The sequence below is a fragment of the Lepidochelys olivacea genome, assembly GCF_965140295.1.
Source record: "Lepidochelys olivacea isolate rLepOli2 genome assembly, chromosome: 4".
In the NCBI taxonomy this organism is placed as follows: domain Eukaryota; kingdom Metazoa; phylum Chordata; order Testudines; family Cheloniidae; genus Lepidochelys; species Lepidochelys olivacea.
The window spans coordinates 37,211,080-37,236,655 of record NC_140414.1 but is presented as its reverse complement, the minus strand read 5'-3'; the positions used below and the strand labels follow the sequence as shown (position 1 = coordinate 37,236,655).

At 39.6% G+C, this 25,576-nt stretch overlaps 2 protein-coding genes across 4 annotated transcripts in view; one reads left to right on the top strand and one right to left on the bottom strand.

The window, feature by feature from the left end:
* GIMD1 (GIMAP family P-loop NTPase domain containing 1) overlaps nt 1–1,589 on the top strand; it is a 39,916-nt gene extending 38,327 nt beyond the window's left edge. Inside the window, exon 4 of one of the 2 annotated variants that reach the window (XM_084625515.1) lies at nt 1,067–1,589. In XM_084625515.1, the coding sequence (XP_084481641.1) occupies nt 1,067–1,153 (87 nt within the window). In that variant the 3' untranslated portion in view covers nt 1,154–1,589. Of the gene's footprint in view, nt 1–1,040 lie in introns of both variants that reach the window. The other variant, XM_084625516.1, reaches the window with a different exon arrangement.
* Nucleotides 1–25,576, bottom strand: part of AIMP1 (aminoacyl tRNA synthetase complex interacting multifunctional protein 1) — a 64,990-nt gene that overhangs the window by 18,042 nt on the left and 21,372 nt on the right. For both annotated transcript variants that reach the window (XM_084625512.1, XM_084625511.1), the window contains exons 2-3: nt 11,069–11,202; nt 7,485–7,598 (exon numbers count right to left, since the gene is read on the bottom strand). In XM_084625512.1, coding sequence (XP_084481638.1) covers nt 7,485–7,598; nt 11,069–11,177 — 223 coding nt within the window. In that variant the 5' untranslated portion in view covers nt 11,178–11,202. The remainder of the gene's footprint in view (nt 1–7,484; nt 7,599–11,068; nt 11,203–25,576) is intronic.

Genomic DNA, 25,576 nt, shown 5'->3' with positions numbered 1-25,576 from the left:
AATAAACAATATTTCAAATATCCAACTATGTCACTTTACTAAGCAGACCTCACACACCATACAAACCTACAACAAAATTTATTCTGATTAAATAGCTGTATTATTGTTTTTATATTGGGAAACCTAATATTTTTTCCTCAAAGAAAATGGATAACTTTAAAAATACACAAGAAAAAGAAAAAGCAAGAGAGGTGAGTCCATCAATCCTATGCCTACCTGTTCCTTCCCTCCCCCATCTCCATTTAATCTGAGGTTTAAGTATACTCTTAAAAGCAAAACACAACTTTGTGTAAACACATACTCAAAGAGAAAATGAGAAGCAAAGGCCCCGGCAAAAATTTATGCCTATGCTCAACTTTATGTATGTGACTACTTCCATTAGCTTTAATGAGGCTACTCATGTGCATAAAATTAAGCACAAATGTAAATCTTTAGAGAATCGAGGCTTAAATCACCAGGAGACAAAAATAATTTGAAAAGCAGTTATAGCATAATTATAATTTTAAAATGTTGTTATGAAGAATATAAAAGTTGTAGGAGGCAAAATATAATGGAGACTATTACCATCACAGGGTTGGTTTTTTTTGCTAAAATGATACATGATTGATTGAGATTGCAAAAACACTTTTTTACATACAGAAAAAATGTGAACCCAGAAACCATTTTTGAGGTGGGGGAGAACTGGAGAGATAAAGACATGATCTTGGGGTTTAAGTGAGTACAGGACTGTGAGCCTAAGAGAGAATTTAAACAATCATTGTTTCAGTCAACTAAAAAAAAATCGTTCTGGGGCATCAAAAACATTTCTCCACAGATATGTGGTAAGTACCAATGTGACAATTTAAGACATTCCCAAATGTTACATGAAGACTAACATGTCCAATCCTCTCCATGTCTGTTTTTTAGAAGGTAATCTTCTTAGGCAAGGGCTGTCTTTATTTTGTGTTTTGTACAGCACTGGTTGCACTGTGCTTAATAAATAAATAATATATTCGGTAAGTCATATTTTTAACCACATACATTTGTTATTACACTTTGAGGAAACAGACTAGAGGTTTCTATGTAGGAAGAGCACCCAGTGACGGAGAGCTGGAAGAAGAAACTTCTAACAAGCCCCAAAGGATGTATGTTGGAGATACAGGAGAGAGTCTGAGAAGAAGAAAAATTTAACTGGGGAGACAGAAAAAATGAAAGGAGATCACACGTAATGTGATATGTAAAGTTACTGTTACCAAATTTTGGCCTTTGCAACTAAGACATCTCAGCTGTTCTAATGAGGTTTGAGCAGCCTTTCTTAGACAAGAATTAAGAAAAACCTTTATTCTGTTCTCCCCCTCCCATATAAACATTGCTTTATTTAAATGCAACCATAGTTTATATTCGATTGTTAATTTTGAGAAACAAGCACTGACTATCTCTGGAAACCTTTTATCTTTTAGACAGGCAGTGATTTGTACCTTAAGACAGGCCACAAATGGAGGGAATGGTGGCATAAAATGAGATGACCCACTGTTATAATAATGAAGTATGTTGTGCAGAAAATTTTGCATATTGTAAAGCAGAGGATAATTAAACTTATTTGAAGCATGTGTTACAGGAAGTGCGTGGTAACTACAGCAGTAGTAAGATATGTGGTCATGAATAAAGTACAGTACAGTTTTCTTTCAAATCTTAGCAATATTAGTTTCATATTAGCAACACTTGCTGATAAGTAGGATATGATTCTGTCACGGAGGTCACAGATTCTGTGACTCTGCAGGACCTCTCTGACTTCTTGTAGGGCAGGGCTGGAGCAGCTGTCAGCTGCGGCTCAAGAACTGAAGCAGTGGCTGGGGTTAGGTCATCCCTCTGGGGCTAGAGCAGCAGCAGTTAGCCACTGCTGCAGGGGCTGGCAGCCCACCCCTGGGGGCCCACCCGAACGGCAGCTGGGATTGAGTCGGGGCAGTCAGCCCCAGACAGCGCGCTGTTTGTTGCCCTTCCCCCGCAGGATAGTAAAAGTTTTAGTAAAAGTCAGGGACAGATTGTGGGGGTCCATGAATTTTTGTTGATTGTCTGAGACCCGACCCTAATTTTTACTAAAAATACCATGACAGAATCTTAACCTTTCTGATAAGTTATTCTCAGATTGGTTACTTGCAATATTTGTTTGGCAAAGTGAAATATGCTGACAGCCAACAAATTAAAGCTGCTTTCATCACAGGACCACTACAATTTGTAAGCCTGTTATCCAGACAATGAGACAGGGGTACTTCATCCTACAAACATCAATAGTAAATGAGATGTTATTTTCACACGTAACAGCAGGTGGTCCTGTCAAGGTTCCTCCCCCACTCTGAACTCTAGGGTACAGATGTGGGGACCTGCATGAAAAACCTCCTAAGTTTATCTTTACCAGCTTAGGTCAAAACTTCCCCAAGGTACAAAATATTCCACCCGTTGTCCTTGGATTGACCGCTACCACCACCAAACTAATACTGGTTACTGGGGAAGAGCTGTTTGGACGCGTCTTTCCCCCCAAAATACTTCCCAAAACCTTGCATCCCACTTCCTGGGCAAGGTTTGGTAAAAAGCCTCACCAATTTGCCTAGGTGACTACAGACCCAGACCCTTGGATCTTAAGAACAATGAACAATCCTCCCAACACTTGCACCCCCCGCTTTCCTGGGAAATGTTGGATAAAAAGCCTCACCAATTTGCATAGGTGACCACAGACCCAAACCCTTGGATCTGAGAACAATGAAAAAGCATTCAGTTTCTTACAAGAAGACTTTTAATAAAAATAGAAGTAAATAGAAATAAAGAAATCCCCCCTGTAAAATCAGGATGGTAGATATCTTACAGGGTAATTAGATTCAAAAACATAGAGAACCCCTCTAGGCAAAACCTTAAGTTACAAAAAAGATACACAGACAGAAATAGTTATTCTATTCAGCACAATTCTTTTCTCAGCCATTTAAAGAAATCATAATCTAACACATACCTAGCTAGATTACTTACTAAAAGTTCTAAGACTCCATTCCTGGTCTATCCCCGGCAGAAACCCAGCATATAGACAAAAAGAAAAGGAGTACTTGTGGCACCTTAGAGACTAACCAATTTATTTGAGCATGAGCTTTCGTGAGCTACAGCTCACTTCATCGGATGCATATCGTGGAAACTGCAGCAGACTTTATATACACACAGAGAATATGAAACAATACCTCCTCCCACCCCACTGTCCTGCTGGTAATAGCTTATCTAAAGTGATCATCAAGTTGGGCCATTTCCAGCACAAATCCAGGTTTTCTCACCCTCCACCCCCCCACACACAAATTCACTCTCCTGCTGGTAATAGCCCATCCAAAGTGACAACTCTCTACACAATGTGTATGATAATCAAGGTGGGCCATTTCCTGCATAAATCCAGGTTCTCTCACCCCCTCACCCCCCTCCAAAAAACACACACACAAACTCACTCTCCTGCTGGTAATAGCTCATCCAAAGTGACCACTCTCCCTACAATGTGCATGGTAATCAAGGTGGGCCTTCTCACCCCCCCACCCCGCTTTTTTTTTTTTCCCCAGGGACACACACACACACACAAACTCACTCTCCTGCTGGCAAAAGCTCATCCAAACTGACCACTCTCCAAGTTTAAATCCAAGTTAAACCAGAACGTCTGGGGGCGGGAGGGGGCAGGAAAAAACAAGGGGAAATAGGCTACCTTGCATAATGACTTAGCCACTCCCAGTCTCTATTTAAGCCTAAATTAATAGTATCCAATTTGCAAATGAATTCCAATTCAGCAGTTTCTCGCTGGAGTCTGGATTTGAAGTTTTTTTGTTTTAAGATAGCGACCTTCATGTCTGTGATTGCGTGACCAGAGAGATTGAAGTGTTCTCCGACTGGTTTATGAATGTTATAATTCTTGACATCTGATTTGTGTCCATTTATTCTTTTACGTAGAGACTGTCCAGTTTGACCAATGTACATGGCAGAGGGGCATTCCTGGCACATGATGGCATATATCACATTGGTGGATGTGCAGGTGAACGAGCCTCTGATAGTGTGACTGATGTTATTAGGCCCTGTGATGGTGTCCCCTGAATAGATATGTGGGCACAGTTGGCAACGGGCTTTGTTGCAAGGATAAGTTCCTGGGTTAGTGGTTCTGTTGTGTGGTATGTGGTTGTTGGTGAGTATTTGCTTCAGGTTGCGGGGCTGTCTGTAGGCAAGGACTGGCCTGTCTCCCAAGATTTGTGAGAGTGTTGGGTCATCCTTTAGGATAGGTTGTAGATCCTTAATAATGCGTTGGAGGGGTTTTAGTTGGGGGCTGAAGGTGACGGCTAGTGGCATTCTGTTATTTTCTTTGTTAGGCCTGTCCTGTAGTAGGTAACTTCTGGGAACTCTTCTGGCTCTATCAATCTGTTTCTTTACTTCCGCAGGTGGGTACTGTAGTTGTAAGAAAGCTTGACAGAGATCTTGTAGGTGTTTGTCTCTGTCTGAGGGGTTGGAGCAAATGCGGTTGTATCGCAGAGCTTGGCAGACACACAGACCCTTTGTTTCTCTCCCTTCTCCCAGCTTTTGAAAGTATCTTGTCTCCTCATTGGTCATTTTGGTCACGTGCCAGCGAGGTTACCTTTAGCTTCTTAACCCTTTACAGGTGAGAGGAGCTTTCCCCTGGCCAGGAGGGATTTCAAAGGGGTTTACCCTTCCCTTTATATTTATGACAGGTCCTCTAAGTACTCACTGCACATTCCACAAAAAGGTAATGGAAGCACATGAACTATTCATGCGCTTCCAAGATGAAAGGAAAGGGTTAAAGATCCCTTGGTCTTTACTTGGAGAAGACATCACAAGCCATTCTGTTGATCAGTTCCTTAGATTCATAGACTCTAAGCCAAGAGAGACCATTAGGTTGTCTAGTCAGATCTCCTGTATATCACAGGACATTAAAGTTCACCCAGTTACCCATGTACTGAGCCCAATATCTTGTGTTTTGCTAAAGCAGGGGTGGCCAACCTGAGTCTGAGAAGGAGCCAGAATCTACCAACATACATTGCCAAAGAGCCACAGTAATACGTCAGCAGCCCCCCATCAGCTCCCCTACCCTGCTCCCAGCGACTCTAGCCCACCGGCAGCCCAGCCGATCAGCACCGCCTCCTCCTCCCTCCCCGCAGCTCCCAATTAGCTGTTTCCTGGCATGCAGGAGGCTCGGGAGTGTGGGGGTGGGGGACAAAGGGTAGGAGCGAAGGCACTGCAGGCTCAGGGAAGAGGTGGAGTGGGGGCAGGGCCTGGGGCAGAGCCAGAGTTGAGCTGTGAGCACCCCCCAGCAGTTGGCGCCTGTAGCTCCAGCCCCGGAGTCGGTGCCTAGACAAGGAGCCGCATGTTAACTTCTGAAGAGCCGCATGTGGCTCCGGAGCCAAAGGTTGGCCACCCCTGGGCTAATGCATAAACTTTAAAAAAGGCATCCAGTCTTGATTGGAAGACATCAGGAGATGGAGAATTCACCACTTCCCCTGGTATTAGTTCCAAGTGGTTAATCATCCACACTTAAAAAATTGTGCCTTATTTCTTTAAATATGTCTGGCTTAAACTTCCAGATATTGGTTCTTGTTATGCCTTCCTCTGTAAAGAGAAAGAATCCTTTAGTACTCAGTATTTTATCCCCATGAAGGCTCTTATGCAATGTAATCAAGTCACTTCTCAATCTTCTTTTCAATAAAATGAACAGATTGATCTCTTTAAGTCTTTTACTGTAAGGCCTTTTTTCCAGACCTCAAATCATTTTTGTGGCTCTTGTCTGCATGAACTCCAGTTTTTCAACTTACAGTTCTGGTGTCCACATTTTGAAAAGCATGTAGTATTCCAATACTGGTCTCACCAATGTCATATACAGATGTAAAATCATCTTCCTACTTTAACCTACTACTCCCTGTTTATATATCCAAGCCTAGCATAAATATCCTTTAATTCTTTATCATCTGGATCCCATATCAGCTTTTCCATTATTCTGCTTTGGACTGTTGTCAGGCTAAGCAGCCAACAGTTAAACTTGCCCTTTGGTCACCAGTTCAGGAAAGGCTTCTTGTTCCTCCCATTCTTAAAAGATGCCTCATTCCATATGCTGGTTTATATGTTCCTTGTAGTGTGAATACATAATAGACTCATAAAACATTCTTCTGTTCAGTAGAAAAAGGCCTTACATTTAGTTCTGCTCTCCATCCACATAAATTGCCTAAATGAAGAAGTAAAGTCTATCCAAAACATTTGTTAAACAGGATATTAATTCTCTATCCTTTTTATACACTACAATTGCAACCTGAAAACTTTGTATACATAGAGGCTTGTCCCTTATGTGTAATAGGGAATATTTTTCTGTAAAATACTTCTGTGAAATATCAGTAGACACCTCTTACCCATACCTGCTTATCCCACATCTGAAAAGAATACTAAGGTGAACTATTGCAGGTTCTCGGCCACTGGGGGAAAAAAACAGACTCATGGATAGTCTAGCATATTAAAGGGATTAAGTCATGTGAAAGGAGGAGGTTGAACCTCTGCATTTATGAAGTGGTGGTTCTTTTGAAGACTGCACATGCTGATTTAACACCTGAACAAGTCAGTAATGGGAAGCAGTAAGATCATGCTTCACTGGATATTGTCTTATCTGGTTTCCAGTACTAGAAGTGTGAAACAAATAGACTAAAAATGTTTTTTTTTTGTTTTGTTTTTTGATATATTCTTCAAGAACATTTGTTTGCAGAAAATGAAACCCTCATGCTGTATTTGGAACACTGCAGCTTCCTCTTTTTGTTCCTTTTCTCTCAAAAGTAAAATTGCATAATAAGGGTGAGGACTATATCAGCCCCAGGCTTAAAAAGATAGACCCAGACTGTGGGACAATGACAGAGGAGGAACAGTGGTATAACAAAGTCTTTGTTGTTAAGCCACAGGGCTGAGACTCAGAAAAGCTATGTTCTAATCTCAGTTCCACCACAAAATCCTTGGACCACCTTGGTAAGTCATTTAGGCGCAGCTTTCCCAGAGTGCTCAGTACCCTCAACTGTGGCTAGGTCTTCAAAGGAGCTCAGTTCCAGATGAGGTACCTAAATGAGGTACACAGAGTTTCAAACGCATTCGTCACCAAACATCTTCCAGTGTATTGTAAGAGCACCCAGAAACCTCAGTCAAATTTAGGTCCCTATTATGCCAGGCACTGTACAGACATTTAGAAAGGCACGGTCCCAACCATAACTAAACTTTTCATATGTAATTGTCACTTCTGCAACTTACAAGAGAACTTAAATTACAGAGGTGGTTAACCACCAAGAGGTATGGTATTCCAAAGTGTCACCAAAGCAGCCAAAAAATATGCCATGGGTGTGACTACAAGAATATGAATCAGGAAGTATTAAACAAGTGATCAAAACAGCAGTCAAAGATGGTGACAGGATCTATGCCCACACATGTGAAGATATAGTTCTTCTTCCTTTCTCTCTCACCTCCATTCTGAATTTCTGCTTGGATCAGCTCCTGTTTCAGTCCCTCAATTTCTTTCTTCAGTTTAGCATTTTCTACACGAAGCTTCTTCTCTTCTCGGAGAGATGCCTGCAGGACTAGAGTTGACACAATTTACATTAGAAACTACAGGCTCCAGTCATTACGCATCCATTTGCTAAGTGCTGAATGTCACTTATCTGAACAAAAATAGTTAAAACTGTTACATATTAAAAGCAAATAAAGGAAATATTTTAAAAATAATTCAAAGTTATCATTAGAAGAGATCACACATGTTAATGAACATTGACAGTGGTTTCTCAAATATCAACTTTCATGCCTTCCTAATGGATTTACATCTAAATCATAATCAAGCTACTTTTTGTTCCCCTCTCAAATTCCTCCGGTGGCAGCAAACTGAATCTATAACTTTGTAGTCAACTATATGAGGTTCAACAAAATAACCTATATTTGTAAACACCCAGATTTCTGTCCTGATATACAATAAAAAACCCCACTGAAGTTGGCAAACTAAATACAGAATGTACAATGAGGTTGCCTGCTGTGAAAGTAAGGACAGTCTTATTTAAACAATGGAAAAAAGGTTCTATTCCCAGTGTGCCCACAGGCTTCCTGGGTGACCTTCAGCAAGTCACTCAACTCTGTGCCTCCATTTCTCTATTCTGAAACGGTGATGCTGAGAGACTTATTCTATTCTTTTTAATAATTGTGAGGCATTCAAGATATTACATAAATTAGCATAATAGAAAAGATAATAAATAAATACAAATGGACTTGATTCACAGATTAAATTTGGCACTAGCTTTTAATAATACTTTCTATTTTGTTGAATGGTTGATGTGGGGTAACATTGGGATTAAACTTGAGAGCGAATGGTATTTGATTCATTCTTTGTATTTTAAAAATGTATCTTGTAATTTTGTTTAACTAACTGAAACAATGCTGATATGGTTATAAATTGTTTTGAGGGAAAAAAAGACTGGCAATAATGGCTCAACGTTTTAATCTTTAGAGCCCCCTTGTTTCTGACTAAAGAAAAAAGCTGGGGGTATAAGAAAGATGACAAAATGTTTCAGTATAAGATGTTGTGGCATTACCTTTGGGCTATGCAGAATGTGTGTTGAAAAGTGTGATCACTTTAAATTTATAAGCAAAACATTTAAATTACATGCCAAGAGGAACTCTTTAGGAATTCAGAAGATGTAAGGTCCACATGCATTCATTAAAAATGTTAGCAGTCTGAATTCTAAACTATAATACTATCAAAAAGGTGGCAAACACAATATTTCTATTTGGATTGTGGTAGGGCCTAAAGGCCCCAATCAGGTTTGGGACCCTGCAAAAATATAGTAAGGAAAAGACGACAAGAGTAAGCATGACAAACAAGGAGAGAATGAGGACATGGGTAACAGTAAATTCATGCAATTAAATGATTCAGAACATACAATTAAGTATTTGAAATTCTGTTTTGGGGTTACTGAATTTTTTCTTACAACCGAGCAATCATTATGAGTTGTCTGATTTTTGGTAGGTGTCATAGCAGAAGTGAGGAGGGTTCTGAAGATGACAACTAGCAAAACAGTTCAGGGTGGCATCCCATGCAAAAGGAGTGACAGAAGAAAACATGAAAAATGTTTTAAGAGAGTCTTGACTGCCCATTTTTCTCTTTACTTATAGAGTGGAGACCGGGCAGTAGGAGGAGAATGAGGGTTGGGGGAGAGGAGGAGGAAAGGGAAGAGGACGATGCAATAAGAGACAAGAGTGAATAATTAAAGAGACCAAGAAATTTGAATTTAATACTGGAAAGCAGGGAGCCAGTGGAGAGATTCAAAGCAAGTGGGGAGGTGACACTGTCAGAGACATGGGTAAGGAAGATGAATTAAGTAGCTGTATTTTGTATGGACTGGAAATGTATGTGTGAGGGTTGATGAAGTGGTTATGGTAATCGAGACGTGATCTGATAAGAACTTGGGAAAAGTTTTAGTGGCATGGATTTTTGAAGTGAAGTGTAATAGAGAAAAAAGAGGCAGGATTTAATATGATCTGACTGCAGTAAGTAGGAGAGGAAAGAAGTCAAAGACAGCCCTCACTTTATGGACCTGAGTGCTAGGGAGAATTATGCTACTGTACAGAATGACAGAGAATGGAAGAGAGGGCAGGACTTGGGAGGAAAGATAAGAAGTTGAGTTTTGGGCATGTTATGTTTCAGCGGGTGGTGAGGCATTCAGGAAGAAATGTCAGTCCATCTACCAAAGCAGAAATTCTGGGAATGTCATATACAGGATTATGACAGACTAACTTAAACCAATGTGCTGCAATAATGCCTATGCACACATATCTAATTTTTTTTGGTTAACAAAACAGACGGTGATGAATGAATGTAAGAGAAAAGATTCCCATCTATGGAGTGATATTTCTTCTATGATAAGTATCAGGACAGTGTACAATGAACTATGAAGGGCAGCACTGAAGTTGATATATCTTAAAAATGTATTAAAAATTATGGAGGTATGTATTAAGACTTTGCTTTGTAAAGAAGACAAGGCAAAAGAGGAGTCTTTGGCCCTCTGATACTGATTAGGAAAAACTTTTTCACTAGGAGGGTGGTGAAGCACTGGAATGCGTTACCTAGGGAGGTGGTGGAATCTCCTTCCTTTGAAGTTTTTAAGGTCAGGCTTGACAAAGCTTTGGCTGGGATGATTTAGTTGGGGACTGGTCCTGCTTTGAGCAGAGGGTTGGATTAGATGATCTCCTGAGGTCCCTTCCAACCCTGATATTCTATGATTCTATGACTAGACACTAAGTTTTGGGAAAGATTTAAGAGATGAATGAGACTATTTCATTATCAATACAATAGAAGTAAATTTTTGACAGCTGTCAAGTGTTCGCTAAATTTATCAAAGCCATGAATGAAAAGAATGGTTTGGCTCATAAGCAGAAAATGCTTATACAAGACTAAAAAATGCCGTTTCCAAATACAGTGTAGAAAGAAGAGAAATGGAAAAAAAAACCTATTAAGATTAAAGCTTGAAAATAGTAGTAGATATTCTTGATGGAGCACCTTCATCCTTTGAAATGAATGTGTATAAAAGTATCGCTCTGTTGAGAATGAAAAGCCCTGTAGTAACTATGACAGACTAAAAAATGGAAATGGAGTTGTTTCATGAAAATACACAGAATATATGGCTAAATATTAGACTACTGAGGACACACCCAAATCATATAAATCCTGGTTTCTGGAAACAAGCTGGGGCATATATTTACCAATATGGAGTATTCCGTTGTCAGAAAGTGATCTAACATTTACATCGAAGAGTCAGGCAGAGAGCTTGCTGACAGCTTCAGAGAATCCTATACAGCAACACACAATGATGGAAGTGTGTTGAGTCATGTCCCTCCTTGGAATAATTCACTTCTATCCTCCAGGGCTTCCACAATCTGTTTGTGTCATTGAAGCCATCCCCTTTTATCGCTTCCAGAATAGAAAAAATATAACTTCACAGCACTTTCTCATTCCTTCCCTTTCATTCCTGATTAGTAAATTTGCTTTAAGACATTGCTTTCTTACTAGCTTTCTCTTTTAGAAGAGCAACTTGCTGTTTGAGGTATTCAATGACTTGATCCGCCTCTGCACCCTTTTGCTCCAGTCTGTTCAATACTGCATTATTGGCTGCCATCTTTACCAAGGAACGGGCTAAAAACCTGAAACAGGAAAGCGAGAATAATGTGAACATTGCCTTAATGTAATTAACTTTACATTCTTATGCCACATGAATCCGCACTAAAATCAACTGCTGATGCAGTAGGAACATTTGTTAAATGAGCAAGCAGGGCTTCCTCCCGCTAAATGAAAACCCAAACAAACAAAAAGCAATGTTAACCAGATTCTGATGTTTGCCAGCTGCGTTTAAGTATTTTGGAAGACCCATCTGTAGAAAACATGCTCCTGCTTCACAGCAGAGCACCAAACCCTACCTTCCCAGAATGAAAGGCAGATTCCCGAGACAGAGAATGAATCAATGAGCAATGGGGAACAAATTAAAAACAAAGAGGGAAAAAGATAAGGGAAATAAGTTTAGACTGAAGAAAAACATGTCTCATATTTGTATATGAAACATTTATGAAATTTATTAACCAAAAATTCTATTAAGAAGAGTAAGAATGCATAAGAATAGCCATACTGGGTCAGATCAATGGTCCATCTAGACCAGCATCCTGTCTTCTGACAATGGCCAGTGCCAGATCCTTCAGAGGGACTGAACAGAACAGGGCAATGTAGAGTTATCCTGTTGTCCAGCCCCAGCTTCCAGCAGTTGGGAGGTTTAGGGACACACAGAGCATGGGGTTGCCTCCCTGATCATCTTGGCTGACAGGCATGAATGGATCTGTGTTCCATGAACTTATCAAATTCTTTTTTGAACCCAGTTATACATCACAATATCCAATGGGTTGACTGCATTGTGTGAAGGAGTTACTTATTTTTGTTTTAAACCTGCTGCCTATTAATTTTATCGTTTGACCTCTAGTTCTTATGTCATATGAAGGGTGAAAACAACACTTTCCTCTTCACACACTCATGGATTTATGGACCTCTATTATATTCCCCATTAGTTGTCTCTATTGTAAGCTTAAAAAGACAGACTGTTCATGTCTTCTCAAATGGAAATTGTTCCATACCCTTAATCACTTTTTTTTTTTTTTACTCTTCTCTGTACCTCTTCCAGTTTTAATACACCTTTTCTGAGATAGGGTGACCAGACCTGCACGCAGCATTCAAGGTGTGGGCATACCATAGATTTATATAGTGGCATTATATTGTCTGTCTTATTAGCTCTCTCTTTTTCTTAATGGTTCCCAACATTGTTAGCTTTTTTGACTGCCTTGCACATTGAGCATGTTTCCAAAGAACTATCCACAGTGACTCCAGGACCTCTTTCTTTAGTGGTAACAGCTAATCTAGACCCATCAATTTTTATATGTAGTTGGGATTATTTTTTCCATTGTGCATTACTTTACACTTATCAACACTGAATTTCATCTGCCATTTTGTTGCCCCCAGTATAGTAACTCTTTGTAACTCTTCAGCTTTTGGTCAGCTTTGGACTTACCTATCTTGTATCATCTGAAAATTTTACCACAACACTGTTCACCTCCTTTTCAAGAGCATTTATGATTATGTTGAACAGAAACAGGTTCCAGTACAAATCCTTGGGGATCCCACTATTTACCTCTCTCCAGTGGGGAAACTGACTATTCCTACCCTTTGTTTCTAATCTTTTAATAAACTACTGATCCAGGAGAGGACATTCCCTCTTATCCCATGACTCCTCAGTTTGCCTAAGAGCCTTTTGTGAGGGACTGTGTCAAGCATGTGGACAAGAATGCTTTCTGAAAGGCCAACTACACTATATCATGGATCATCCTTGTCCACATGCTTGCTGATATCCTCAGAGAATTTTAATAGATTGGTGAGACATGATTTCCTTTTACAAAAGCCATGTTGACCCTTCCCCATCATATTGTGTTTATCTATGTGTCTGATAAATTTGTTTTTTATTATAGTTTCAACCAATTTGTGTGGCACTGAAGATAGGCTTACTGGCCTGTAATTGCCAGGATCACCTCTGGAGGCCTTTTGGGGGAGAGGGGTGTGTGAAAAAAATTAGAATTACATTCAGCTACCTCCAGTCATCTAGTACAGAGGCCGATTTAAGCAATAGGTTACATACCACAGTCAGTAGTTCTGAAATTTCATATCTGAGTTCCTTCAGAATCCTTGGGAGAATACCTTCTAGTCCTGGTGATTTATGACTATTTAATTTATCAATTTATTCCATAACATCCTCTATTGCCACTTGAATCTGGGACAGTTCTTCAGATCTTTCAGGTAAAAAGAATGGCTCAGGTGTGAGGATCCCCCCACATTCCTCTGCAGTGAAGACTGATGGAAAGAATTAGTTTAGCTGTTCTCAGCAAAAGCCCTCTCTTCCTTTACTGCTCCGTTAGCATCTCAGTCATCCAGTGCCCTCTTACAACTTCTAAATCCGCCACATAAGTCAAGGAGTTAGAAGGTAGAGGATATATTACACATTTATGGTTGTCCATAAGCATTAAAAGCAGAGAAAATCACATTCTGTTTCTCTTAAGGGCAACTCTCAACCCTAACTATACCATAAAAGGAGGAACCAAATTCCCCCCACATCCCATTTTTTTTTATTTCCACTTTCAGAGCTATTTTAGTTAATATTTTGAATTCACTACTTCCTTTCCACCTTCTGACTGAAGGCAGAGATTGAGGGCACTCTGTTGATGACACAGGAAAGACACAGAGAAGATAAGAGGACAGTCATAAGGACGGCCATACTGGGTCAGACCAAAGATCCATCTAGCCCAGTATCGTGTCTTCCGACAGTGGCCAATGTCAGATGCCCCAGAGGGAATGAACAGAACAGGTAATCATCAAGTGATCCATCCCGTCACCCATTCCCAGCTTCTGGCAAACAGAGACTAGGAACAACATCCCTGCCCAACCTGGCTCATAGACTTTGATGGATCTATCCTCCATGAATTTATCTAGCTCTGTTTTGAACCCTGTTATAGTCCTGGCCTTTCACAACATCCTCTGGCAAGGAGTTCCACATGTTGACTGTGCATTGTGTGAAAAAATGCTTCTTTTTGTTTGTTTTAAACCTGTTGCCTATTAATTTCATTTGGTAGCCTCTAGTTCTTGTGTTATGAGAGGGAGTAAATAACACTTCCTTATTTACTTTCTCCACACTGGTCATGATTTTATATACCTCTATCATATCCACTCTGAGTCGCCTCTTTTCCAAGCTGAAAAGTCCCAGTCTTATTAATGTTTCCTCATATGGCAGCCGTTCCATACCCGTAATAATTTTTGTTGCCCTTTTCTGAACCTTTTCCCAATTCCAATACTTTTTTTAGAGATGTGGGCGTACCATGGATTTATATAGAGGCAATATGATATTTTTTTGTCTCTTTGCTGTTATGCAGGGACAATGGCACATCTAAATCTAGTCACCTCTACCTCCTCTCTCAGGATCCTCAAGAGATCTGCTTTCAGATAATTTTGAAAATTCCTCCCTAACACAGTACAGAGGATCTGTGAGCCCCTGCTCTGCCTCATTGAGAGCCTTCACTTGCTAAATCCAACAGGGCTTAGTCCTTTCCCTTCTCCTGTTCAATGTTTATGTCTAACCATTAACAGACAGTAGATGCTACTCAAATGTCAGCTATATATTGGTGACGAACAGCTATATAATCACTCTCCTCTGCAACAGACTATGCTTTTCCCATCTACCTGGAAAAAATAAGCACTTCTATGAATTACAGCTAGCTGAATTATAATGAAAGAAATAAGCAGATGACACTGGTGGACAGGGAGAAGCACTCTGAAGATCTCCCAGGACAAAAGACAGCTCCATCAGCTGAGGGAATCTGTCCATCAATCCCACAGGTGTATGGTCTCAGATTCTATGACTAGACTCCTAGGTTGTAGCATTGTCCAGAAACACCCTTTTCATTTCAAATAGCAAGATAACTGAGCCTGCTTCTCTCGGACAATGATTCTGCCACGATAATCTACATCTATTTCTTTGAAAATGAACAACTATAATACTTTCTATCTGGGGCTGACAACAGAATCCACACTGCATGGGTACTTTAAGAATGGAGTTTCAATTTTAATTCTGATTCTCCTGCCTGTTTAATAGTAGTGAATTAAAAGTCATTTAAAGATGTTTGCGGACATAAATTTCCTTTACATTTTATAAGACGTAAATGCTGAGACAGCATTAAAAGGTAACATCTTATGCTTAATTTATACAAGGTGGCTAACTAAACTTTAGTGATCGTTGAGAAATATGTAAACTATAATTCTCTCAAGGGAGTGTAATACTAACAGCATAAGCTTAGCCAACAACAATAAAACACTACTAAAACTTCAAAGTGAATAGAACTCGTACATTTTATAGTTATTAGCCAAGTCGGCTAATGAACTGAGGATCGGGAAATGAAGTTACATAATTACACCAGGTAGACTTTTCCCCACTTGTCAAATAAATTTCCAGAGATCTAATATTATAAACAGAGGAGAAACCGGTATTTGAGATATTGTTACTAAGAGCCAACAGAATGAAACGAACTGTAGAATATGCAAGAACTGCAAGAACTTGCCAATATGAAGAGATAATAAGATATACATAAAAAACAAAGTTTCTTATAGGTAAAACTTTGTTTAAAATTGTGTACTTAATGTAAAATATAAAACATTAAAAGCATTAACTGAAGGCTAATAAAATTGTGGTTTAATGTTATGACAATCAATAGCTGGGATTTGCATATTCATGTTTTCCTACCACTTGTTTTTCTGCCTGCGTAATCTTTGGATAATATGCTAAGACTATAAGAAGAGAAGAAAAAAACTGAATACTGTAACTTGGTAGAAGACAGAGCCTAAAGGAAAACAGAGAGATCTTCTGACCTTCAACTGAGCCCAAGGTCCAGAAAGTCACTCAAGAAAAATCAAGTCATTGAGATTTAAGAAAACTACATTTGAAAGGCTGCTATCCCTTCCTTCATATAAAATGTAGACATAGAAAACATGCCCTCAGGAGTAATCACCAAGCCTACTCTTAAGCTCAGTATCAGCACCAGGTGAAGGGCTGCTCAATGTTTATGCCTGCATCTGCAATTGCTCCCGTGTCTGCCTTTACCAGCCTTGCTTGGTTTCTAACTCTGGCTCTGACAACTAGACCTGACTGCTAGGAGCACTAGACCTGACTGTCCTGGTCCTGAAAAAGTCTTTACAGTTAGAAAAGTGATCAAGTATGTTTTCTTGATGTCTTTTGTCCTGCTTAAATAATTTTGTTGAAGGCTTTTCCATTTACAAACTTTATTATGAAGTTTACTCCATTCAAGTTTTAAGGTTGTGAAGACATATCTTTTGATAAGCCCTGTGTTAAAGCCACCGTTAAACCTAAATGAATCCTTGCTATGTAAGATTAATGCCTTGTAAGTAAAAGAAGCATAAGGAGATCTACAAATTAACACCTGGACTTCAGACTCATCCTACATTAACAATAATCAGAGGAACACAAAAACCTATATTCAAAGAAAGGTTCCTGAAAACAGCTATATCAAAAATAGGTTGACACAGAGTTATTAGGCATGCATTTAAATTCCAGTGGGAAGAAATATTTGTTAGGTCCTAATTTTTATTTAAAGTTCTTTTATAATGGATAGTTGAAGCTCAAAGCACGAGTTCCTAACCGTATCCATATGGTTCTACTTGTAATTTGAAATGCAACAGGTCAGATAAGCAGAAAGTTATTTTCAGAGGGGGATATTCCTTGACTGCAATAGATCTTAGAAGCAAATAATTCAAATCTATGTTTGTTAAAATATATTAAGCATTTATTTAAATGCATACAGTTGTTGAAATCACCTTAATTCCTCCAGTTGACTCAAATGGATATCATTTTGTTCTCTAAAGACATTTATTGCAAGTCTGCTACCTTGTTTCTAACCTACAGGTGTTTGCATTTCCACAGTGACAGAAGTAGCCTGTGAAGTGATATGGCTCAATGTTACAGTCCAGGCGCAGGCCACATGTTCACAGCCTTGAAAAGGAGTTTGGATTGGGTACACGAATTGTATACTATTTTAAGATTCAAGGTGCTATGTAAATAAGTGTAAGAGTATCCTTATTGGCTGAAATAATTTTCATGAAAATCTACAGGTGTCAAACCTTTAACTGGGTTGACAACTAAAAGGCCCAACTAGAATAAGCAGTTTACTCTCTCTGTGGAAAATGTCACTTCTTGATAGATTATAGAAATAAGAGAAGCCAAGAGGTCTTGGAATCAATGTTATAGTCAATGGTCTTTACCAAGATGTTAACAGGATTATCATCAATCTATTCAGCAAAAGGAAAATAATAAGCATGGAAGAAAATACAGTAAAGATCCCTTCCAACCTAGAAGTATCTCCTTCTGCTCTTGTTTCTTGAAATGAAACAGGTAAATTTTATGGCCAAATTCATCCCCGGTGTAACTCCAGTGTCTTGGCAGGGAAAAATTTCATTTGGAATGTGTGTCTGTAGAAAAAACTCTGAGGCACTTTTATTATTAAATGGAGTATTTTGAACTAGAAGATGCCAAATCAGAAAAAGGAAATCAGATCACTAACCTGAGCAGAGAAAAAAAGTATACTTTAAGTGTGTCCAGTGAAGTCATCTGATTAACTAAAGTTCTTCAGTTAATCTTAAACGTCTGGCATTCTATCAAATCATTTATATATCAGAGATCTAGAATTGGCTGAAAAGCTCGTTTTCATTACATGAAGAATGATTGACAGTGCATGGATAAGACATGTATGTCTTGTAGATATAATAAAATGTATACTGATATCCAGAAGCTGCTTAATTTCTATTTTGATACAGTTAGAAAACTGATTTAGAGTCAGTTGCTAATTCAGTTCTATAAAGATTATTCATGTGAAAATCAAAAGTAACTTTGCTTACCCACTAATTGAAGACGGCTAATAAGGACTTTCAACATTTCCTTACCCGCATTTCTTTCAGTATCAGAAGCTTAACTCCAGGGGAAGCAGGTTTAAGCACTGCCAAAACATAGGTGATATAGAATGCAAATGAAGGGTCCAAATGAGAGAAATTTCCAATTTTTGAAAAACTATGGAGGGCAAATAAAAAGATCTGGAGGTCTTTACTCCTTCATTTCCTATATGCAGATTTTCTTACCTACTGCTTTTTTAAATAGTTGCCTGCATTCTTCAGCAAAAAGTACCATCTCCGGCATGCTTCGGCAGTCCCGTATGTCATAAGCAAAGAGAAGGGCTTATTTTATTTACTGGTTTATAAAAGAGAAAAAATTAGGGAGGGGCCCAAACAAGACAAAATTAAAATAGATATTCCATAAGAAAATAATACTTTGCATTTACACAGGAGGCACTATCAGAGAATTTCAATGTGCCTACTAACATCGTTAGACCAGAACTGATGTATTACTCAATGGTTCTGACTTTAAAAAAGGGGAAGAGAAAAAAAAAAGTAGTAGTAATAAGGAAAACACAATCAAAAAGATGACTGTGCTGTTATAATTCCCTGCTTTAAAAAAGTAGCCTTTTCTCCCTTTTTAAAGTGTTGCCAATTACAAATGCCTTTTGCCATACTGAAGAGCTAAAGCTAAGGTTCTAAAATGGAGAAATAATAAACTGTTTTTGAACCTATCCACAATCCTGAGATGCATTCAATTAAACTGTGTTTTTGGGAGAGAGATCATTTCATCAAGAAACAGGCTTTAGAAGCCAACTGGTTTCTAAAAACTTAAAAAAAAAAAAAAAAAAAAAAAAAAAACCCCACAAAACTTGAATTTCCAATATTGTACTTTTTTTCAACTTTTCTGAGGACTGCCTAGTTCATATAATCACATACGAACTACAAAAATAGCATTACTTATTCCACATGACTGTAAGGATCATTTCCCATACGTAAATATGTTTTTCTTGGTATATTTGCACTGAAGTCTATTCCAACGACTTTACCTTTATTTTTAGATGGGTATGGGAAGTACCAATACAAATCCCATCACTTAATAGACAATGTCCCCACTTCCTCTTCCTACAGAAATGTGTCTCCAACCTTTCTACTTATTTCAACAAAAGTCATAACCATTTGTGTTTGTCAGCTTGGAGTTTTGCTAAGAGCAAGATTTTCAGATTAATATTTGTCCTCAGAAACCCTTCACTATTACTGCTTCCCCCCCCCTCACACACACACACACACACACACACACACACTTCTCCACAATAAAAGAATCAGGTTGGCACAGACTTAGCACACGGATACCATCAGTTAGTGCTTCAACCATATACTTTCAGTGTTCTCATTCTGAGTCAGTCACAGAAAGTAAGTTTCTACATCTATTTTGTTCTAGCCACGGTGAGATTCAGTGTTGTCATGGCACAGTCAATCCTGTTCACAATCAATAGCCGTGTACAGACACTAAATAGACAGTAAACACAGGAGGGGTGGTGATTGCTACAAAATATATTGCTCCTAGTGCATGGCACTTTCATGGACAGGCAACTCAATAGGCCTAGGACGAGGCTAAGAACTGTTAGCAGAGAAAAATACAGGCGATACAAACAATGAAATAACATTTTTCGTTTTCCATTTAGAACATTCCATGCATATTCATTGAGCGCATTAAAAGTTGTTATTACAGCACTGTTTCATTACAGACATGGGACTAATTACATTCTGCAGGTAACTCATTGAGAGGAACATGAGGAAGACAAAATTCCTTCAACACAAATACTAATAAAATCACTAATTTAAAATACAGGGAAACCTATAAAACTACCTATATATGGATAATCACTTTTTCTGTCTTTAATTTGTTGTAACAAATAGCTCTCAAACAGTTTCAGATGTCAATATTTTTTCCCCATGAGGGCTTTTTAAGCTCTTCATTTTGGCCAAGTTGCATAGTGATGCACTGTTTTACTCTACGTATTTTAAATTGCTGCATTATCACCAACAATATCATTTTGCTTCTAAAAAGAATGCTTTGTTCAAATAAGAGGAAGGAAGGGAACAGCTTTTATTAGGATGCTTGTTTTTCCTATACGCAAGGCTTCTTGGCAGACAAACTTAGAAGAGACCATATATATTACAATAAAACATTCCATCTGTTTTCCAGACTCTGCTGTCCTTTACTCTGGAACATGCATGATCTGACAAGCTACTTACTGAACCAGCTGTAAGGCTATCAAATGAGAGAGATAATAGAAACAATAATAAATTAGAAACCCGTCCATTATAGTCCAAGACAGAACAAACAGAAAGAAGAGAACTGCCTTTAAACAATCAAAGCAGCAATAATATTTTATTTATCTGAGAAAAATAAGACTACAGCCTGAAAATTGCGACAACCACGTTTTCCTGCTGAACAATCAAACTTAAAGACTTAGCTGCCAGTAGAGAGATCTGAAAATCCTTTTCTCCCAGCAATCATGGCCGTAGTTAGTTATACAGCATTTTTCCAGACAGATTTAGTGCCTCCAAAATCTAAAATGTAAATTTAGTTTTTTAAAATATTCACAAGCTTTCAACTCCTGTGTAGTCAATGTTCAAACTACAATAACAAAGAGGGTTAAGGAGTGAATTATTAAACAACTATACTTGTATACTTCTGCCACTTTAAACTCACATGTTAAACTTTTGCAATAAGAGAGTCACAGTTACTGATTTATAAATTTCCAAATTGTTAATACAATCCCCAAGAAAGCGTCAGGCCTGAAGAATGACTTCTCCTGATTATCAGGCACTACCCCAGCTGCAGAACTTTGCTTTCCTAGTCCTAAGAGCCTTGCCCTCCCTATTTCTTAAAGCTGGAAACACTAAAAAACCAACCAACCAACCCACCCCGTTAGAAGAAACACCACACAAATAAAAGTGCTTTTCTAGGAACTGCTCAGAATTTACACTAAAGAACGAAGAGTTGACTCCAAAAACTCAGACAGGTTGAAAGTGGCCCATAAGGCATTCTAATGTCATTTTAAGAGAAGGACTTCAACACCTAACTTTATGTTTTTACTAATTATTAGTAGATTTTCCCCATTCTATACCCCCCCTCCTTTTCTGATTATTCTAGAAACCTGATTATCAATGGACCATTTTATCTCTCACAGACCACATTGGGAACAGCTCTTCTAAGCAACAGGACACCAGCCCCAAAGTAATCCTGCTAGATTATCCTTGTCCCTGCCTTTATCTATAAAGTATGTTTCAGGCTTTAAGTTTCATGATGTAACTTAAAAAAAGGTAACAAACAAATGCTTTTGTAACACTAAACGCATACAGTAATATTTAGCTAACTGAAGAAATATATAACAAGTCATCCTTGTTTGCATAGCCTGTCTGCCACTTCTCCTGGAAAAGTTTTATTTTAGAATATAATTTACTTTGACAGAAGGCTATCCTCCTTCCCAGACATGTACTCCTCTTTTCTCTTAACTGACCCTTTTCCTCACAGAAGTAAAGTCCCTTCATCTAGAAAGGTGAAATATGTAGTGTCCTGACATTAAATGACGGAAAGTCACCCCCCTTTCCCCCCAACAGCCACTATATTCTCTCACATAAGGGAAAATTTGTCAAACATTTTAAATAACAAAAAAGCAAAATACAGAATCTGGGCTCAATGCTCACATGACGTATTAGCTTGATACCAGTCTAAGATGAGTTTGAAAACAGACTTTAAAATTATGACTGGTTTTCGGGCACTATCAACAACTTATGTTTTACTTAGTTTGATTTTTTTCCCCTAAAATTTTTGACTCGGCAATATTGATTACCCATATAATTCAATAAAATATCATATTCCAACATGTAGAAATAAATCTCTCTGAAAGGAAAGCTTACCCAACAAGTTCTAAAGAGGAGACCTGTTCAGGAAGGGCAGAAAAGGTGGGGGAGTTGCACTGTATGTAAGAGAGCAGTATGACTGCTCAGAGCTCAAGTATGAAACTGCAGAAAAACCTGAGTGTCTCTGGATTAAGTTTAGAAGTGTGAGCAACAAGGGTGATGTCGTGGTGGGAATCTACTATAGACCACCAGACCAGGGGGATGAGGTGGACGAGGCTTTCTTCCGGCAACTCGCAGAAGTTACTAGATCGCAGGTCCTGGTTCTCATGGGAGACTTCAGTCACCCTGATATCTGCTGGGAGAGCAATACAGCGGTGCACAGGCAATCCAGGAAGTTTTTGGAAAATGTAGGGGACAATTTCCTGGTGCAAGTGCTGGAGGAACCAATTAGGGGCAGAGCTCTTCTTGACCTGCTACTCACAAACCGGGAAGAATTAGTAGGGGAAGCAAAAGTGGATGGGAATCTGGGAGGCAGTGACCATGAAATGGTCGAGTTCAGGATCTTAACACAAGGAAGAAAGGAGAGCAGCAGAATACAGACCCTGGACTTCAGAAAAGCAGACTTTGACTCCCTCAGGGAACTGATGGGCAAGATCCCCTGGGACAATAACATGAGGGGGAAAGGAGTTGTATTTTAAAGAATCCTTATTGAAGTTACAGGGACAAACCATCCTGATGTGTAGAAAGAATAGTAAATATGGCAGGCGATCAGCTTGGCTTAACAGTGAAATCCCTGCTGCTCTTAAATACAAAAAAGAAGCTTACAAGAAGTGGAAGATTGGACAAATGACCAGGGAAGAGTATAAAAATATTGCTCGGGTTTGCAGGAGTGAAATCAGGAAGGCCAAATCACACCTGGAGTTGCAGCTAGCAAGAGATGTTAAGAGTAACAAGAAGCGTTTCTTCAGGAATGTTAGCAACAAGAAGAAAGTCAAGGATAGTGTGGGCCCCTTACTGAATGAGGGAGGCAACCTAGTGACAGAGGATGTGGAAAAAGCTAATGTACTCAATGCTTTTTTTGCCTCTGTCTTCAAGAACAAGGTCAGCTCCCAGACTACTGCCCTGGGCAGCACAGCATGGGGACGAGGTGACCAGCCCTCTGTGGAGAAAGAAGTGGTTCAGGACTATTTAGAAAAGCTGGATGAGCACAAGTCCATGGGGCCGGATGTGTTGCATCCGAGAGTGCTAAAGGAGTTGGCAGATGTGATTGCAGAGCCATTGGCCATTATCTTTGAAAACTCATGGCGATCGGGGGAGGTCCCGAATGACTGGAAAAAGGCTAATGTAGTGCCCATCTTTAAAAAAGGGAAGGAGGAGGATCCTGGGAACTACAGGCCAGTCAGCCTCACCTCCGTCCCTGGAAAAATCATGGAGCAGGTCCTCAAGGAATCAATTCTGACGCACTTAGAGGAGAGGAAAGTGATCAGGTACAGTCAGCATGGATTCACCAAGGGCAAGTCATGCCTGACTAATCTAATTGCCTTCTATGACGAGATAACTGGCTCTGTGGATGAAGGGAAAGCAGTGGACGTGTTGTTCCTTGACTTTAGCAAAGCTTTTGACATGGTCTCCCACAGTATTCTTGCCAGCAAGTTAAAGAAGTATGGGCTGGATGAATGGACTATAAGGTGGATAGAAAGTTAGCTAGATTGTCGGGCTCAACGGTTAGTGATCAATGGCTCCATCTCTAGTGGACAGCCGGTATCAAGTGGAGTGCCCCAGGGGTCAGTCCTGGGGCCGGTTTTGTTCAATATCTTCATAAATGATCTGGAGGATGGTGTGGATTGCACCCTCAGCAAGTTTGCAGATGACACTAAACTGGGAGGAGTCGTAGATATGCTGGATGGTAGGGATAGGATACAGAGGGACCTAGACAAATTGGAGGATTGGGCCAAAAGAAATCTGATGAGGTTCAACAAGGACAAGTGCAGAGTCCTGCACTTAGGTCGGAGGAATCCAATGCACTGCTACGGACTAGGGACCCAATGGTTCGGCAGCAGTTCTGCAGAAAACGACCTAGGGGTTACAGTGGACGAGAAGCTGGATATGAGTCAACAGTGTGCCCTTGTTGCCAAGGCGGCCAATGGCATTTTGGGATGTATAAGTAGGGGCATTGCCAGCAGATCGAGAGATGTGATCGTTCCCCTCTATTCTATTGGTGAGGCCTCATCTGGAGTACTGTGTCCAGTTTTGGGCCCCACACTACAAGAAGGATATGGAAAAATTGGAAAGAGTCCAGTGGAGGGCAACAAAAATGATTAGGGGACTGGAACACATGACTTATGAGGAAAGGCTGAGGGAACTGGGGATGTTTAGTCTTCAGAAGAGAAGAATGAGGGAGGATTTGATAGCTGCTTTCAACTACCTGAAAGGGGGTTCCAAAGAGGATGGATCTAGACTGTTCTCAGTGGTAGCAGATGACAGAACGAGGAGTAATGGTCTCAAGTTGCAGTGGGGGAGATTTAGGTTGGATATTAGGAAAAACCTTTTCACTATGCGGGTGGTGAAACACTGGAATGCGTTACCTAGGGAGGTGGTGGAATCTCCTTCCCTAGAAGTTTTTAAGGTCAGGCTTGACAAAGCCCTGGCTGGGATGATTTAGTCGGGGATCGGTCCTGCTTTGAGCAGGGGGTTGGACTAGATGACCTCCTGATATTCTATATGATTCTATGACCTGCAACTAAAGGGCAAGCCAAGCCAAACCACTAGCTAACAACATCAGAGAAATCACAGAATGAGTTTATATACAGTATGGTATAGATATATGAATAGATTTTAAAGCCTTATCATGGGCTTAACATGAAAGAAAAGCTTCCTTTGAAATCTCTATACAATAGACATTAAAAACTGAACATCTACCACCTGCAGTAGACAAAATTACCACAAATATTGTGGTATTGCCCATTTCAAGTGCAGGGATTATATGCAAATACTTCAGTGTAGTAATCATTCATAGTTTAATTGCACCTATCATCCGAATAATACTTTAGTCGGTGTACCACATTGCTCAGATGAAAGGCAGAATATGGCAACCTTCCACACTTCTAGGTGGCTGGTCCAAGTATAAACCAGATTAGTAAAGTGGGACCAAAAGCTTCCACTGCTTCACTGCTGTTTGTTGCTCTCAGTCCAATTCCCAGTGCATGCTTGTCCACCTCACAAAAACCATGACCATAATTTGAACCCTTTTTAGTCATCTCAGCAGAGGTGCCGAAGATTACATAGGGCACTGAGACTTGGGGAAAGCCTAGAGTTAGTTGGGGATTGCTTTGAGCAGGGGGTTGGAATAGATGACCTCCTGAGGTCCCTTCCAACCCTGATATTCTAGGATTCTATGATACGTTACAAAATTAAATTGACCTAAATTATGTGGACACACAGCAACCACAGTAATTGAATTGGTTTTGCACGTCCACGCTAGGCTCCTTGTGTCAGCAGTGCACGTCGTCACCAAGAGCTATTGCATTGACTTAACTGCCAGTGTGGGGCATTATGGGACAGTTTCTGAAAGACAGTTACAGTCAGTGTAAGCAACACAGCATCTACATTCACACTGCATCCACCTAACTACATCGACTTAAGCATCACACCTCTTGTGGAAATGGAGTT